Below are 15564 nucleotides of genomic sequence, written 5' to 3'. Positions count from 1 at the left end.
ACTCCAGCCTGGGTGGCAGAGCAAGACCCTGTTTCAAAAAAGAATAATAACGACCTTCTAAAAACATGAGTAATACATGAACAGGATTTAACAATCGAATGGCAAAGAAAGGTTTATATGAAAAGGAATTTTCCTGCTTTATCTTTTCCCATTCCCAACCTCTTTCCCTGAGGTGACTATACTTAACCATAATAATAATAACCTCTTAATGCCCCCAATTTCTCTTTGATACAATTTGATTCTTAAAATTTCTTCCTGTTGCTTCACCTTATTGCAATGTCTTAGCAATTCATTATAAGTACTTTTCTGAAAGTCATGGTTATTGTGTAATGTATAAATGTTATGAAACTAGCTTGGACATTTTTGTCATGAATAATTTCTAGCTAATGTTCCTTAGCTGTATTTAATTTAAGCATCTGTTTTTGGTGAAGTGGTTAGAATTTCTAATACTGTCGTTACCGGTCAACTTCAAGTGTAATTATGATTTCACTTTAGGACATGTGGGATTTAGAAAGGAGCATTGAAAATTATGAAATTATGAATGTTTCTTTGGATGTGAATTCATTGCACCAAGCATGAGCTGTGCCTAGAGATCAGTGGTATAACTTTGTTTTGCTTTGTTTCACAATTTGGTTTAATAAGAGCGATTTCATTTGCCTCAAATGCTATTTCTTCATAATGCTTGAAAGAAATGTGTAATGCTGAAGCTTTGATTATGTGTGTGTGTGGTTTTTTTTCTCCTATAGGCAATTATTTCCAGTCAGAGAAGGAAACCATTGCTTGGCATTCTCACCATCTTTCTGCCTACCATGATCAAGTGCTTGTCAGTTGAAGTACAAGCCAAATTGCGTTCTGGTTTGGCCATAAGCTCCTTGGGCCAATGTGTTGAGGAACTTGCCCTCAACAGTATTGATGCTGAAGCAAAATGTGTGGCTGTCAGGGTGAATATGGAAACCTTCCAAGTTCAAGTGATAGACAATGGATTTGGGATGGGGAGTGATGATGTAGAGAAAGTGGGAAATCGTTATTTCACCAGTAAATGCCACTCGGTACAGGACTTGGAGAATCCAAGGTTTTATGGTTTCCGAGGAGAGGCCTTGGCAAATATTGCCGACATGGCCAGCGCTGTGGAAATTTCGTCCAAGAAAAACAGGACAATGAAAACTTTTGTGAAACTGTTTCAGAGTGGAAAAGCCCTGAAAGCTTGTGAAGCTGATGTGACTAGACCAAGCGCTGGGACCACTGTAACAGTGTATAACCTATTTTACCAGCTGCCTGTAAGGAGGAAATGCATGGACCCTAGACTGGAGTTTGAGAAGGTTAGGCAGAGGATAGAAGCTCTCTCACTTATGCACCCTTCCATCTCTTTCTCTTTGAGAAATGATGTTTCTGGTTCCATGGTTCTTCAACTCCCTAAAACCAAAGACGTATGTTCCCGATTTTGTCAAATTTATGGATTGGGAAAGTCCCAAAAGCTGAGAGAAATAAGTTTTAAATATAAACAGTTTGAGCTTAGTGGCTATATCAGCTCTGAAGCACATTACAATAAGAATATGCAGTTTTTGTTTGTGAACAAAAGACTGGTTTTAAGGACAAAGCTACATAAACTCATTGACTTTTTATTAAGGAAAGAGAGTATTATATGCAAGCCAAAGAACGGTTCCACCAGTAGGCAAATGAATTCAAATCTTCGGCATCGGTCTACCCCAGAACTCTATGGCATATATGTAATTAATGTGCAGTGCCAATTCTGTGAGTATGATGTGTGCATGGAGCCAGCCAAAACTCTGATTGAGTTTCAGAACTGGGACACTCTCTTGTTTTGCATTCAGGAAGGAGTGAAAATGTTTTTAAAGCAAGAAAAATTATTTGTGGAATTATCAGGTGAGGATATTAAGGAATTTAGTGAAGATAATGGTTTTAATTTATTTGATGCTACTCTTCAGAAGCGTGTGACTTCCGATGAGAAGAGTAACCAGGGCAGTTTCCAGGAAGCATGTAATAATATTTTAGATTCCTATGAGATGTTTAATTTACAATCAAAAGCTGTGAAAAGAAAAGCTACTGCAGAAAACATAAGCACACAGAATTCTAGGGATTTAGAAGCTATCAGAAAAAATACAAATGATGCATTTTTATACATTTATGAATCAGGTGGTCCAGGCCATAGCAAAATGACAGAGCCATCTTTACAAAACAAAGACAACTCTTGCTCAGAATCAAAGATGTTAGAACAAGAGACAATTGTAGCATCAGAAGCAGGAGAAAATGAGAAACATAAAAAATCTTGCCTGCAACATAGCTCTTTAGAAAACCCATGTGGAACCAGTTCAGAAATGTTTTTAAGCCCTTTTCAGACACCATGTCACTTTGAAGAGAGTGGGGAGGATCTAGAAATATGGAAAGAAAGTACTACTGTTAATGAGATGGCTGCCAACGTCATGAAAAATAATAGAATTCAGAATCAACCAGAGAGATTTAAAGATGCTACTGAAGTGGGATGCCAGCCTCTGCCTTTTGCAACAACATTATTGGGAGTACATAGTGCTCAGACAGAGAAGGAGAAAAAAAAAGAGCCTACCAATTGTGGAAGAAGAAATGTTTTTAGTTACGGACGAGTTAAATTATGTTCCACTGGCTTTATAACTCATATAGTACAAAATGAGAAAACTAAATCAATTGAAACAGAACATGCATTTAAAAATTATGTTAGACCTGGTCCCACACGTACCCAAGAAACATTTGGAAATAGAACACGTCATTCAGTTGAAACTCTAGACCTCAAAGATTTAGCCGGCACTTTAAGTAGAGAATCTGGTCAATTGCCCAACAAAAAACTTTGCAGAACAAATATAAGTTGTGGGCTAGAGAATGAACCTACAGCAACTTATGCAAAGTTTTCTACTTTTCAGCAAGATAGCAAAAAATCACAAACAGGTTGCATATTATCTGATACATCCCCCTCTTTCCCCTGGTATAGACACGTTTCAAATGATAGTAGGAAAACTGATAAATTAATTGGTTCCTCCAAACCAATCGTCCGTAAGAAGCTAAGCTTGAGTTCACAGCTAGGATCTTTAGAGAAGTTTAAGAGGCAATATGGGAAGGTTGAAAATCCTCTGGATACAGAAGTAGAGGAAAGTAACGGAGTCACTACCAATCTCAGTCCTCAAGTTGAACCTGACATTCTGCTGAAGAACAAGAACTGCTTAGACAACTCTGATGTTTGTAAAATCACTACTATGAAGCATAGTGATTCAGATAGTAGTTGCCAACCAGCAAGCCACATCCTTGACTCAGAGAAGCTTCCATTCTCCAAGGATGAATATTGTTTAGAACAGATGCCTAGTTTGAGAGAAAGCCCTATGACCCTGAAGGAGTTATCTCTCTTTAATAGAAAACCTTTGGACCTTGAGAAGTCATCTGAATCACTAGCCTCTAAATTATCCAGACGGAAGGGTTCCGAAAGAGAAACTCAAACAATGGAGATGATGAGTCGTTTTAATGAACTTCCAAATTCAGATTCCAGTAGGAAAGAGAGCAAGTTGTGCAGTGTGTTAACACAAGATTTTTGTATGTTATTTAAAAATGAGCATGAAAAAACAGAGAATGGTGTCATCCCAACATCAGATTCTGCCACACAGGATAATTCCTTTAATAAAAATAGTAAAACACATTCTAACAGCAATACAACAGAGAACTGTGTGATATCAGAAACTCCTTTGGTATTGCCCTATGATAATTCTAAAGTTACCAGTAAAGATTCAGATGTTCTTATCAGAGCTTCAGAACAACACACAGGAAGTCCGGACTCTCCCAGTGGAATGTTAATGAATCTGGTAGAAGATGCCACAGGTGACCAAAATGGAATTTGTTTTCAAAGTGAGGAATCTAAAGCAAGAGCTTGTTCTGAAACTGAAGAGTCAAACACGTGTTGCTCGGATTGGCAGCAGCATTTCGATGTAGCCCTGGGGAGAATGGTTTATGTCAACAAAATGACTGGACTCAGCACATTCATTGCCCCAACTGAGGACATTCAGGCTGCTTGTACTAAAGACCTGACAACTGTGGCTGTGGATGTCGTACTTGAGAATGGTAAGTACGTACTGTTCATGTGCATGAGATGCTTTTGAAAATGGAAATGCTGGACAAGGAGTAAGAGCTTCATTATCCAAAGAGATTATCTCAACAGATAGAACATTTTGAAGACCACTTATAAAACATATATTGTATTTTCATGCTATATGAAGATTATCTACATCCAACGCTAATTTTTTTTTTTTTTTTTTTTTTGAGACGGAGTCTTGCTCTGTCACCCAGGCTGGAGTGCAGTGGTGCGATCTCGGCTCACTGAAACCTCTGCCCCCACCCCCGGTTCAAGCGATTCTCCTGCCTCAGCCTCCTATGTAACTTGGATTACAAGAGTGTACCACCATGCCCAGCTACATTTTTTTATTTTTAGTAGAGACAGGATTTCACTATGTTGGCCAGGCTGGTCTCAAACTCCTGGCCTCAAATGATCCACCCGCCTCAGCCTCCCAAAGTGCTGGGATTATAGGTGTGAGCCACTGCACCCAGCCTCTATGTCCAACACTATTAAATGGAGAATACAGTTAAAAGATGTCAGTGTGTGTATGTGTAAGAAAGGGGGGTGATGGGTATATATCTAGAACAACAATAAAAAAAGGGGGTGAGACTGTCCAATTTTAATGAAATGATACTATTAATAGTTGGGAAGATCCACAGTACTTTCCTACCTTGTTTTCCCTTCCTGTCAAATGCCCAACTTTCCTAGAAACTTGTCTTTAAAGGTGCCTGCAGTGTCAGCATGGTATTTTACTGGAACTTTCTTTGCATGGCTTCCAGGTTAAGGGCCAGAATGATTCTGTAATCATCCTAGGTTTTCCAGTAAACTCTATGGCTTAGTACAGTACTACATTTATGAGCTTTTTCTTTCTGGAAAGTAGGACTTGTCCATGAATTTTCAAAATATAGGTCAAGTATGTACTTTCATGACTATACTTTTGAAGTGTGCTTTATTGTAATGCATATGGTAAAATCTCCTTGATCTGTTTATGTTATAAGTAGCTGTTATTCAGGAAGACAATAATATGGCATTTATTTATTTATGTATTTATTTATTTATTTATTTGAGACGGAGTTTCACTCTTGTTGCCCAGGTTGGAGTGTAGTGGCGTGATCTCGGCTCATTGCAACCTCCGCCTCCCAGGTTCAAGCAATCCTCCTGCCTCAGCCTCCCAAGTAGCTGGGATTACAGGCATCTGCCACTACACCCGGCTAATTTTTTGTATTTTTGTAGAGACGGGGTTTCACCATGTTGGCCAGGCTTGTCTCAAACTCCTGACCTCAGGTGATCCACCTGCCTCGGCCTCCCAAAGTGGTGGGATTATAGGTGTGAGCCACTACTGTACCCAGCCAATATAGCTTTTAGATCATACCACAGGGCTACATTTGAGCCTGCACTAGGACTCTGGGTTCTCAGTCCACATTTAAAGTGATATTGCTTTAGCAGAGTGTTGGGAGCCAAATGTTGGGAGGTGATAAACCTGATTTCCATCTGGCTATAATCTTGGCTTTGTACTAGGAGGATAAACATTACATCTGTATCCATATTAAAAATTTTGAATGCTGCAGAAGAATGGAACATGTGTAAATGTAGTTATAAGTCAATTTTTAATTTCTCCTGACCATGAGTACCTCTAGCAGGAAGCTGTGATTTCTTTAAGGTTAAATGAGACCTTTACTTTTCAGTGTTTTTCTGTTTTTTCCTTATGAAAAAAAAATCACTGTAGTAACTTCAGTAGTATTTCTTAGTATTTTGTAGTATTCATTAGGAGAAAACTCATTTCTTTCACTGTTGTTCCTGAGACTATCAAGTTGCTCTTAAAGCCACTTTATGTGCTTTTCAATCTGTGTGGTTTTATGTCTGACTTATATTGAAGGCTTATCAGAGGTAAATCTACAGCACTGACACCTCATCTTCCTGAAATGCAACTGCTTCTGATATGGTGCCAAAAAATAACTGGATTACATTACACTGTGAGATAGCTGTTGCTAAAAGAAAGGGGGAAATCTTAGCTGCCATACTCAACATAAATATCTCTTCCTTTTGAATCTAGATGTTTAAAACACTTTAACCTACCTAACATTCTGGATTAGCATACTTTTTATAAACTTTTGAAAGCCATGTTAACTCATAGTTTCCTAATGAAAAATATATTTGGTATAGAAAGAAGTTCCATGAACAGATGGCTCCTCAGTATCCTGCTACCTTTCTGGAAATGGCTGATATACACCATGATATTAGGACATTGTCAAACTTTACATAAAAGTGTTACATGAGATAAATTGTTAAAAGATAATTTTTTTTTTTTTTTTTTTTTTTTTTTTTTTTTTTTTTTTTTTTGAGACAGAGTTTTGCTCTTGTTGCCCAGGGTAAAGTGAAATGGTGCGATCTCGGCTCACTGCAATCTCCGCCTTCTGAGTTCAAGCGATTCTCCTGCCTCAGCCTCCTGAGTAGCTGGGATTACAGGCATGCACCACCACGCCTGGCTAATTTTGTATTTTTAGTAGAGATGGGATTTCTCCATGTTGGTCAGGCTGGTCTCAAACTCCCAACCTCAGGTGATCTGCCCGCCTCAGCCTCCCAAAGTGCTGGGATTACAGGCATGAGCCACTGGCCTAAAAGATAAATTTTAATGTACAGAAGAGAGGATCTATAAAGGTGATTTTGAGTAGTAGTGTCAAGTCCCCAAGCCTTGGTAATTTTTTCTTTAAAATGTATTTAATGCAGTTCTTTCTGTTAGTAGTTATAAACCTTATTTCACTTCATTATCTTAATTTTATCATTCTTAACCTCTCCAGGTTTAGTCCAATGGATTTATCTCTCATGTTTTCCTCCTGTTCTAAAGCTGTCAAATTCAGCATTGTTTCTACAACTCAAATCTTATTATCCTTCATGGAGAAGAACAGCATTTGGGCCAGATCTTACTAGACTCTGGAGTTTGAATTGAGAACCTTTCATTTGTCCACCTGTTCACTTTTTCATGAAACATTTGTTGATCATCCGCACTGTGCTAGATGCTGTCACACTGCAGGTTAACTGACTTTGCTTTCAGGAGTTCACAGTACTATTAGGGAAGATAGCTATCTAAACATAGTTGTATTATAATGAGACAAATGTTAGGATAGAGACATACATTGGAGATAAGAGACGTAAGTTGGAGATCTGTGAAGGTTGCACCAAGTTACAGGTGACAATTAAGTACTGCTGTATGTCTAACACAGGGCTTCGCCGGATAATTTTTTGTCGTAGGGTTTGTCCTATGCATTGTAGGATATTTAGCAGCATCCGTGGCCTTTATCTGCTAGATGCTAGTAGAACGTAGAACCCTTTACTTAAGTTGTGACAATGAAAAGTGTCTCAAGCCGGGCACGGTGGCTCACACCTCTAATGCCATCACGTTGGCAGGCAGAGGCGGGCGGATCACAAGGTCAAGAGTTTGAGACCATCCCGGCCAATATAGTGAGACTCTCTCTCTTAAAAATTAAGTAAATTAATTAAAATTAAAATTTCAATTTTATTTAAGCTGGGTATGGGCATCTCTACTAAAAATACAAAAAAATTAGCCAGGTGTGGTGGCTCATGCCTGTAATCCCAGCTACTTGGGAGGCTGAGGCAGGAGAATTACTTGAACCCGGGAGGCGGAGCTTGCAGTAAGCTGAGATCACGCCACTGCACTCCAGCCCGGGTGACAGAGCGAGACTCCATCTCCAAAAAAAAAAAAGTGTCTCAAGACATTGCCGATGTCCCCTCGTGCAAAATGGCCCCCCGTTGAGAATCACAGTGACCTATTCTAGGTCTTCATTCTGTCTGGTATGAATGGATAATGGAACTAAGCATTAATATAGAGTCCTATATTGACAGCATCATTTCATTAAAGGATTTCTGATTCTCAATCTGGTGTTTAGTAGTCTGCTTTATGTCTTGACTCAGTTTATGCAGAAAGAGGTTTTATGTGATTAAATTTTTAAAGAGTTTACTTGTATTTTAAGTTCACATTTCTAGGTTTTTCTTTCTTACATTTAGGGACTCAGTACAGGTGTCATCCTTTTAGAAGCGACCTTGTTCTTCCTTTCCTTCCGAGAGCTCGAGCAGAGAGGACTGTGATGAGACAGGATAACAGAGGTAGGGGTGGCAGAGACTGCTGGGGCACCCAGTACACATCGTACCACCTAACTCAAAAAACAAAGCAGGCTTGCATTAAGCTTGATCAGTGCCAATTGTGCTGTTCTGGAATCAGGAATTCCCTATGGCGCTATTTAACAGTGGAACTAATTAATTTAGTGCATGCATTTAGATCAGAAGTTACTATTCCAGACTTGAGGTATTTGCTGATTATGCATATTCTGTGGTGTCTTGTAATTAGGGGACATGTTTCTTATTTCTAAAAAGGCTGGACTTACCCTCCAAGTTGCTGTAGTTTTATGTAAGCAAAACTCTTCAAAAAAAGCTACAGGCCTGGCGCGGTGGCTCAAGCCTGTAATCCCAGCACTTTGGGAGGCCAAGATGGGCGGATCACGAGGTCAGGAGATCGAGACCATCCTGGCTAACACGTTGAAACCCCGTCTCTACTAAAAAAATACAAAAAACTAGCCGGGCGACGTGGCGGGTGCCTGTACTCCCAGCTACTCGGGAGGCTGAGGCAGGAGAATGGCGTGAACCCGGGAGGCGGAGCTTGCAGTGAGCTGAGATCGGGCCACTGCACTCTAGCCTGGGCGACACAGCCAGACTCCATCTCAAAAAAAAAAAAAAAAAAAAAAAGCTACAGACTTCAGTTTTTTGCGTTTGTTTAAAAATAGATAAGGTATATTTTATTTAAAGGCAGTAAGGCTACAAATTTGAGCCATAGCTTCTCTGTCAGTATTCCAAAATATCTCTTGTAAACAGTTTGGAGAAAAGTTGTAATGCCAGAAGATACAGTCACCAACTCTAGTTTAAAAAGTAACAGATCAAAATAATTTAGAGATATAGCAAACACTGAACATTTGTAGAATATAGAAACAATGTATGGGATCTTTGGTCTTGAGGCTACAGCTCACCAAACAGGAAATGCCATCCCCTCCTTTCCCTGTGGTTCTGCATGCCAACTTTACCTGTTCCCTTTTGCCCTAGATACTGTGGATGATACCGTTAGTAGCGAATCGCTTCAGTCTTTGTTCTCAGAATGGGACAATCCAGTATTTGCCCGTTATCCAGAGGTGGGTCTCTGCAGTTTTTCTTTGTCTTTTTTTTTTTTTTTCTTATTATTATTGTTTTTATTTTGAGATGGAGTTTCTCTCTTGTTGCCCAGACTGAAATGCAATGGCACGATCTCGGCTCACGTAACCTCCGCTTCCCAGGTTCAAGCGATTCTCCTGCCTCAGTCTCCCAAGTAGCTGGGATTACAGGCACCTGCTACCACGCCCAGCTAATTTTGTATTTTTAGTAGAGATGGGGTTTCTCCATGTTGGTCAGACTGGTCTCTTAACTCCCAACCTCAGGTGATCTGCCTGCCTCGGCCTCCTAGAGTCCCGGGATTACAGGCGTGAGCCATCACTCCTGGCCTTTCTTTGCCTGTTATTTTAAACTTTGAGTTTCAAGATGGGTACAGTGGCATGCACTTTATAGTCTCAGCTACTCAGGAGGCTGAGGTGGGAGGATCACTTGAGACCAGGAGTTCAAGGATATACAGTGTGCTGATTGCGCCTGTGACTAGCCACTGCACTACAGCCTGGGCAACATAGTGAGACTCTCTCTCTTAAAAATTAAGTAAATTAATTAAAATTAAAATTTCAATTTTATTTAAGCTGGGTATGGGCATGCAAGACTATACTAATTTGTAATTATGATTGGAAACTGGGCATATTTCCACATAATTTATTTGGAAGTTACTGTTTAATGTAGAGAGGAGAAATAAAATTTATAGCATTTTGGGAGCTCAGGCATTTTGGATTAAACATGTACAATCAATGTAAGAACAGCAAATGTGTTTACCACTCTCGGAAACCCTGACTTGTAGCTTTGGCACAATATTCAGGGTGGTGATAATAAAATTGTTATCATTAGATAAAGCCACACATCTTCTACTGGAGGAACAGTTCCTCATTGGCCCTGGGTGGATGTTCTCTCCTCAGTGTATTTTCACAGAATGTACTGTGCATGTTATAAACAGGTTGTATAATAGATGAGCATTTGTTTACCACTTCTTTCCTCAAGATATCATTTGAGGACTTGATCATAGAACATAGACAAATTGTTGTTCTGAAACTATTTTTGTTTTGTCTGTAATTTTGTTTATAAGCACAAATTGTTACGTAAAGTCTTACATAAGACTCGTTTTTCACAGATTCTTTTGAATTTCCTTTTTTTTTTTTTTGAGGTGGAATCTCGCTCTGTCGCCCAGGCTGGAGTGCAGTGGCGTGATCTCAGCTCACTGCAAGCTCCGCCTCCTGGTTCATGCCATTCTCCTACCTCAGCCTCCTGAGTAGCTGGGACTACAGGCGCCCGCCACCGCGCCCAGCTAATTTTTTGTATTTTTTAGTGGAGATGGGGTTTCACCGTGTTAGCCAGGATGGTCTCAATCTCCTGACCTCGTGATCTGCCCACCTCGGCCTCCCAAAGTGCTGGGATTACAGGCGTGAGCCACAGTGCCCGGCCGATTCTTTTGAATTTCTACAAATTCCCTGAATTAAACCCACCTCTAGTAGGCTATATAAAAATGAATGCTTTTAAAGCACTCTGATATCTTTGGTAAAACAGTTCTGCTGACACAAAAATTAAAATTTCAATTATATTTTGCTGAGTCTTTCTAGGTTGCTGTTGATGTAAGCAGTGGCCAGGCTGAGAGCTTAGCAGTTAAAATTCACAACATCTTGTATCCCTATCGTTTCACCAAAGAAATGATTCATTCAATGCAGGTAAAAGATTGACTTCAAAATCTCATAAATATATGTATAAGGCCTAACTCTTCTAAAATTTGATTTATTTAATGATATAGACCACCTCGGTCAAGGCACGTGTGTGTGTGTGTGTGTGTGTGTGTGTGTGTGTGTGTATTCTTACCTTACTAGAACTTTTATCATCAGAAGAAAAAGCAAGGAATTAATTATAATTACAAAGAAAGAAATGTCTTTAGTAGTGTGAGTAGGTTTGGAGGGAATGAATTATGAATTCGGGTTGACAGTTTCAAGGATTCTCAAGGTTCTCCTGCAGAAGATTATATATTGACTTTATATTTGACAATAATTTATAAATCAATAAAGTCCTTTAGTGACCTTGTCCTTCAGTGTGCAACAGTGCCCTTTTAGAAATGACCCTCTACTGTGTGAGCCTACGCAGGCTTGGGAAAGCCCATATTGAAGAGTCCATTCACAAAAGGGACCCTTTGTCTGATCTGCTTTTCTGCTTTGCCTTCTGTTTACCACCGTGGCTGTCTTATTCCCTTTGTTTTTAGTAAGGAAACAAATTGGGAGGCTAACAGATTTAGGTAAACTCCCAACCTGGCATTGACCTGGTACCAGAGCAGGCAAGCAGTTGATCCAGAAATAGACCCTGGGGCAGTGGTTAGGCTCGGGGGTATTGGGGAGCATCATGTACCTAGACAGAGAGGAACCACCAAGGTCTAAAGCCACCAGTGGCTTTTAACTTACTTCTTTAATAAACTAGCAGCCAGGCACGGTGGCTCTCACCTATAATCCCAGCACTTTGGGAGGCTATCCTGGCTAACACGGTGAAACCCCGTCTCTACTAAAAAATACAAAAAATTAGCCGGGCGTGACGGCAGGTGCCTGTAGTCCCAGCTACTTGGGAGGCTGAGGCAGGAGAATGGCGTGAACCCGGGAGGTGGAGTTTGCAGTGAGCCAAGATCATGCCACTGCACTCCAGCCTGGGTGACAGAGTGAGACTCCATCTCAAAAAAAAAAAAAAAAAGAAAAATTAAAAATAAATAGACTAGTTCCTCCAAAATAGTTTTCCTTGCTTTCATATAAATTTTAAAAATTTATTTCAGCCTGTATGTTAGCAATCTCTGGTCACATGACCTATTCTCAAGAGTCACTCTGTTGAGAACATCTCAGGCCTTCTCTAAAGTATTGCTAGCGCACCACTCTGAGAAGTGGGTGTCTGTCTTCCCCTGTCGCCTCCCTCCCCTTACATCTTCTGATCACTCCACTTGCCCATTCTTTCATCCTTCCTAGTGACTGTTTCTGGTTCATCAGAACCTTACCCAGTCTTAGAGAAAGGAGTGTGATAAGGCAAACAACTCTAAATAAAATACAGTTCTGTATTTTTCTATGCAGATAAACCTTTGTTAATTTTTATTTAGTGTTGTACCACTTATTTGAATGTCTGACAGGTTCTCCAGCAAGTCGATAGCAAGTTTATTGCCTGTTTGATGAGCACTAAGACTGAAGAGAATGGCGAGGCAGGTAAGAATAGAGGTTAGCCTGAATGACTAACCAGCTGGTCTTCTTGTAACCTTTTTTTTTTTTTTTTTTTTTTTTCTGAGACGGAGTCTCGCTCTGTCGCCCAGGCTGGAGTGCAGTGGCGCGATCTCAGCTCACTGCAAACTCCGCCTCCCAGGTTCACGCCATTCTCCTGCCTCAGCCTCCTGAGCAGCTGGGACTACAGGCGCCCGCCACCTCGCCCGGCTAGTTTTTTTGTATTTTTTAGTAGAGACGGGGTTTCACCGGGTTAGCAAGGATGGTTTCGATCTCCTGACCTCGTGATCCGCCCGTCTCGGCCTCCCAAAGTGCTGGGATTACAGGCTTGAGCCACCGCGCCCGGCCTGTAACCTTTTTTTAATGATTATTTTTGGTATGTTTCAATGATTTGGATGGATCAGGGAAAGCCAATCTAAACTAAGAATATTACAAAGGCTGGGTGTGGTGGCTCACACCTGTAATCCCAACACTTTGGGAGGCGAGGCAGGTGGATGGCTTGAGGCCAGGAGTTCAGGACCAGCCTGAGCAACATGGCAAAACCCCGTCTCTACTAAAAATACAAAATTAGCTGGGCATGGTGGCATGCACCTGTAGTCCCAGCTACTCAGGAGGCTAAGGCACAAGAATCGCTTGAACTTGGGAGGCAGATGATGCAGTGAGCCGAGATTGCGCTATTACGCTCCAGCCTGGGTGACACATTTAGTTTTATGTTCATACACATACATATACTCAGGATGCACATTAAACTATCAAGAGTATTTACGTTGGGAGTGAAAATGAGGGTGTGCAAAGGAGGTATTTCATCTTTTACTCTTTTTGTCTTTTTTTCTTTTTTTTTTCCTTTTTGTGGAGAATGGGGTCTCGCTATATTGCCCAGGCAGGTCTCGAACTCCTGGGCTTAAATTGTCCTTCCACCTCTGCCTCCCTAAGAGCTGGGATTACAGGCGTGAGCCACCACGCCTGGTCCATCTTTTACTCTTTTAAATATTTTCTATTGTTTGACTTTTTAATAATATTTTCATGTTTTCCCTTTATAATAATAGAAAGTGTATCTAATGAACTCTGCTAGGTTTGTCAGTATTTACACAGAATCTCTTGGTGACCTGCTCTAATGAAACAATAATAGTTTGTAAATATATTAACTCATGCAACAAGTATTGAGTGCCCATTGTATGCCAGGGACTGTACCAGGCCTTAGGGATACAATAATGAGAAAAGATATATATGCAAGAGAAAAAATAATTACACAAACATAAAATTTTAATTCTAGCCCTTGTCATGGAAGAAGAGATACAAGGCTCTAAGAACCTGTATTGGGAGATTTGATTTCATCAGGGAGTACAGGGAAGTGCTTCTTGGTAAAATGAGGTCTGAATATGAATATGAATTAACTAAGTAAAGAAAGAAGGGAATAACATAATGCAATTTGTGATTTATTCTCCTCAGTGAGTGGAGGGAACTGGAGATGAGGCTAGAGAAGTAGGTAGGAGTCAGATCTTAAATGCCAGCTACAAACTTTGCTTTGTCCCAACACAATTGGAAACCATTGGAAGCTTTTTTTTTTTTTTTTTCATTTTTTATCATTGTATTTTGATGTTGTTTTTGGGGTGGTATGTGTCACATCACATTTGCATTTTAAAAAGATGGCTGTGGTTGCAGTGTGAAGAATGGAGTAGGAGTAGGGGTGGAGTTCCAGTTAACTGTAGAGTGACTGTTAAAAGAATATTGTAATATCTGAGACATGGTTAGATGGGACCAGGGTGGACTAGAGAGTAGTGAATGTGTTGGAAAGATATTTAGGAGATAGAGTCAGCAGGGCTTGGTGATGGATTGGATATGGGGAAGGTATGTAAAAGATGACTTCTGGTGTTCTGGCCTCCATAGCTGAGTGAATGATGTTGCAGGACCCGGGTTGCAGGCAGAGCAGAGAGGATGAAAATCATGAGTTCAGTCTAAGTTCTCTTTGAAATGCTCCAGAAGAGATGTCAAGGCAACTGGGCACGGTGGCTCATGCCTGTAATCCCAGCACTTTGGGAGGCTGAGGTAGGCGGATCACGAGGTCAAGAGATTGAGACCATCCTGCCCAACATGGTGAAACCCAGTCTCTACTAAAAATACAAAAATTAGCTGGACATGGTGGCAGGCACCTGTAATCCCAGCTACTTGGGAGGCTGAGGCAGAGAACTGCTTGAACCCAGGAGGCGGAAGTTGCTGTGAGCCAAGATCACGCCACTGCACTCCAGCCTGGGCAACAGAGCAAGACTTTGTGTCAAAAAAAAAAAAAAGGATGTCAAGAATGTGGTTGGATATTACAAGTCTGGCCTAGAGAAGTGTTCTGACATGGAGATACAAATTTGAGCCATCAGATGCAGGAAAGTGGTCACTGAAACCCTGGATATAAATGTTACCACCTAGGAAAAAAAAAATGAAGAGTGAGGAGAGGTCTTGAATCTAGAATAATTCTAGCACGTAAGAGCTGGGTAGAAGAGGATGAACCAGCAAAACAGACTGTGAAGGAACAGCTAGAGAAATAGGAGGAAAACAGAAGAATGTTGTGTTGGGAAACCAAGACGTCGTGCCAAACGCTGCCGAAACATTAAGTAAGATGAGAACCATCTGATTTTGTGACAGTAGAGATCAGGGATTCTAGCAAGTGAGAACTGTTTCAGAGAATAGACAGGAGAAGACGCTGATGGTGCTAATGCAGACTGCAAGGAGATACTCAGTAATGTGCCTGTGACATGGAAGAGAAGGACTACAGAGGGTGAGGGTGACAGAAGACTTTTTTTTTTTTTAAATGGGAGAATCTTGAGCATATTTACAAGGGATGCTGGATGGGATAAAGTTTCTGAAAAGGCCTGAGTGGCTGAGCCCTGAGCAGCAGTGGAGGGCTGGCTCCAGCTTAATAGCACCTGCAGGCAAGTGCTTCTAAAGTTTTAGAGCATTTATTCTCTATGTATTTCAAAATATTCCCTTTACCTTGTTTAGCGAATGTCATAGTAGATCAAAGGCAAATTAACCTAAAGTTCTGTCAGAATTATCACGAATATAGAATTTGTG

At 40.5% G+C, this 15564-nt stretch overlaps 1 protein-coding gene across 15 annotated transcripts in view; it reads left to right on the top strand.

Annotated features, from left to right (window-relative positions):
- The window catches only part of MLH3 (mutL homolog 3), a 35760-nt gene that overhangs the window by 1438 nt on the left and 18758 nt on the right, over nt 1-15564 (top strand). For 7 of the 15 annotated variants that reach the window (XM_073011165.1, XM_037984266.2, XM_037984273.2 and 4 more), the window contains 5 exons: nt 747-4095; nt 8111-8209; nt 9197-9282; nt 10876-10980; nt 12417-12489. In XM_073011165.1, the coding sequence (XP_072867266.1) occupies nt 747-4095; nt 8111-8209; nt 9197-9282; nt 10876-10980; nt 12417-12489 (3712 nt within the window). Of the gene's footprint in view, nt 1-746; nt 4096-8110; nt 8210-9196; nt 9283-10866; nt 10981-12416; nt 12490-15564 lie in introns of those variants that run through there. The other 8 variants (XR_012091010.1, XM_073011172.1, XM_073011168.1 and 5 more) reach the window with 6 other exon arrangements.

The sequence above is a fragment of the Chlorocebus sabaeus genome, chromosome 24, assembly GCF_047675955.1.
Source record: "Chlorocebus sabaeus isolate Y175 chromosome 24, mChlSab1.0.hap1, whole genome shotgun sequence".
NCBI lineage: Eukaryota > Metazoa > Chordata > Mammalia > Primates > Cercopithecidae > Chlorocebus > Chlorocebus sabaeus.
The sequence above is the reverse complement of the archived record's forward strand: the minus strand, read 5'-3'. Positions and strand labels throughout refer to the sequence as shown.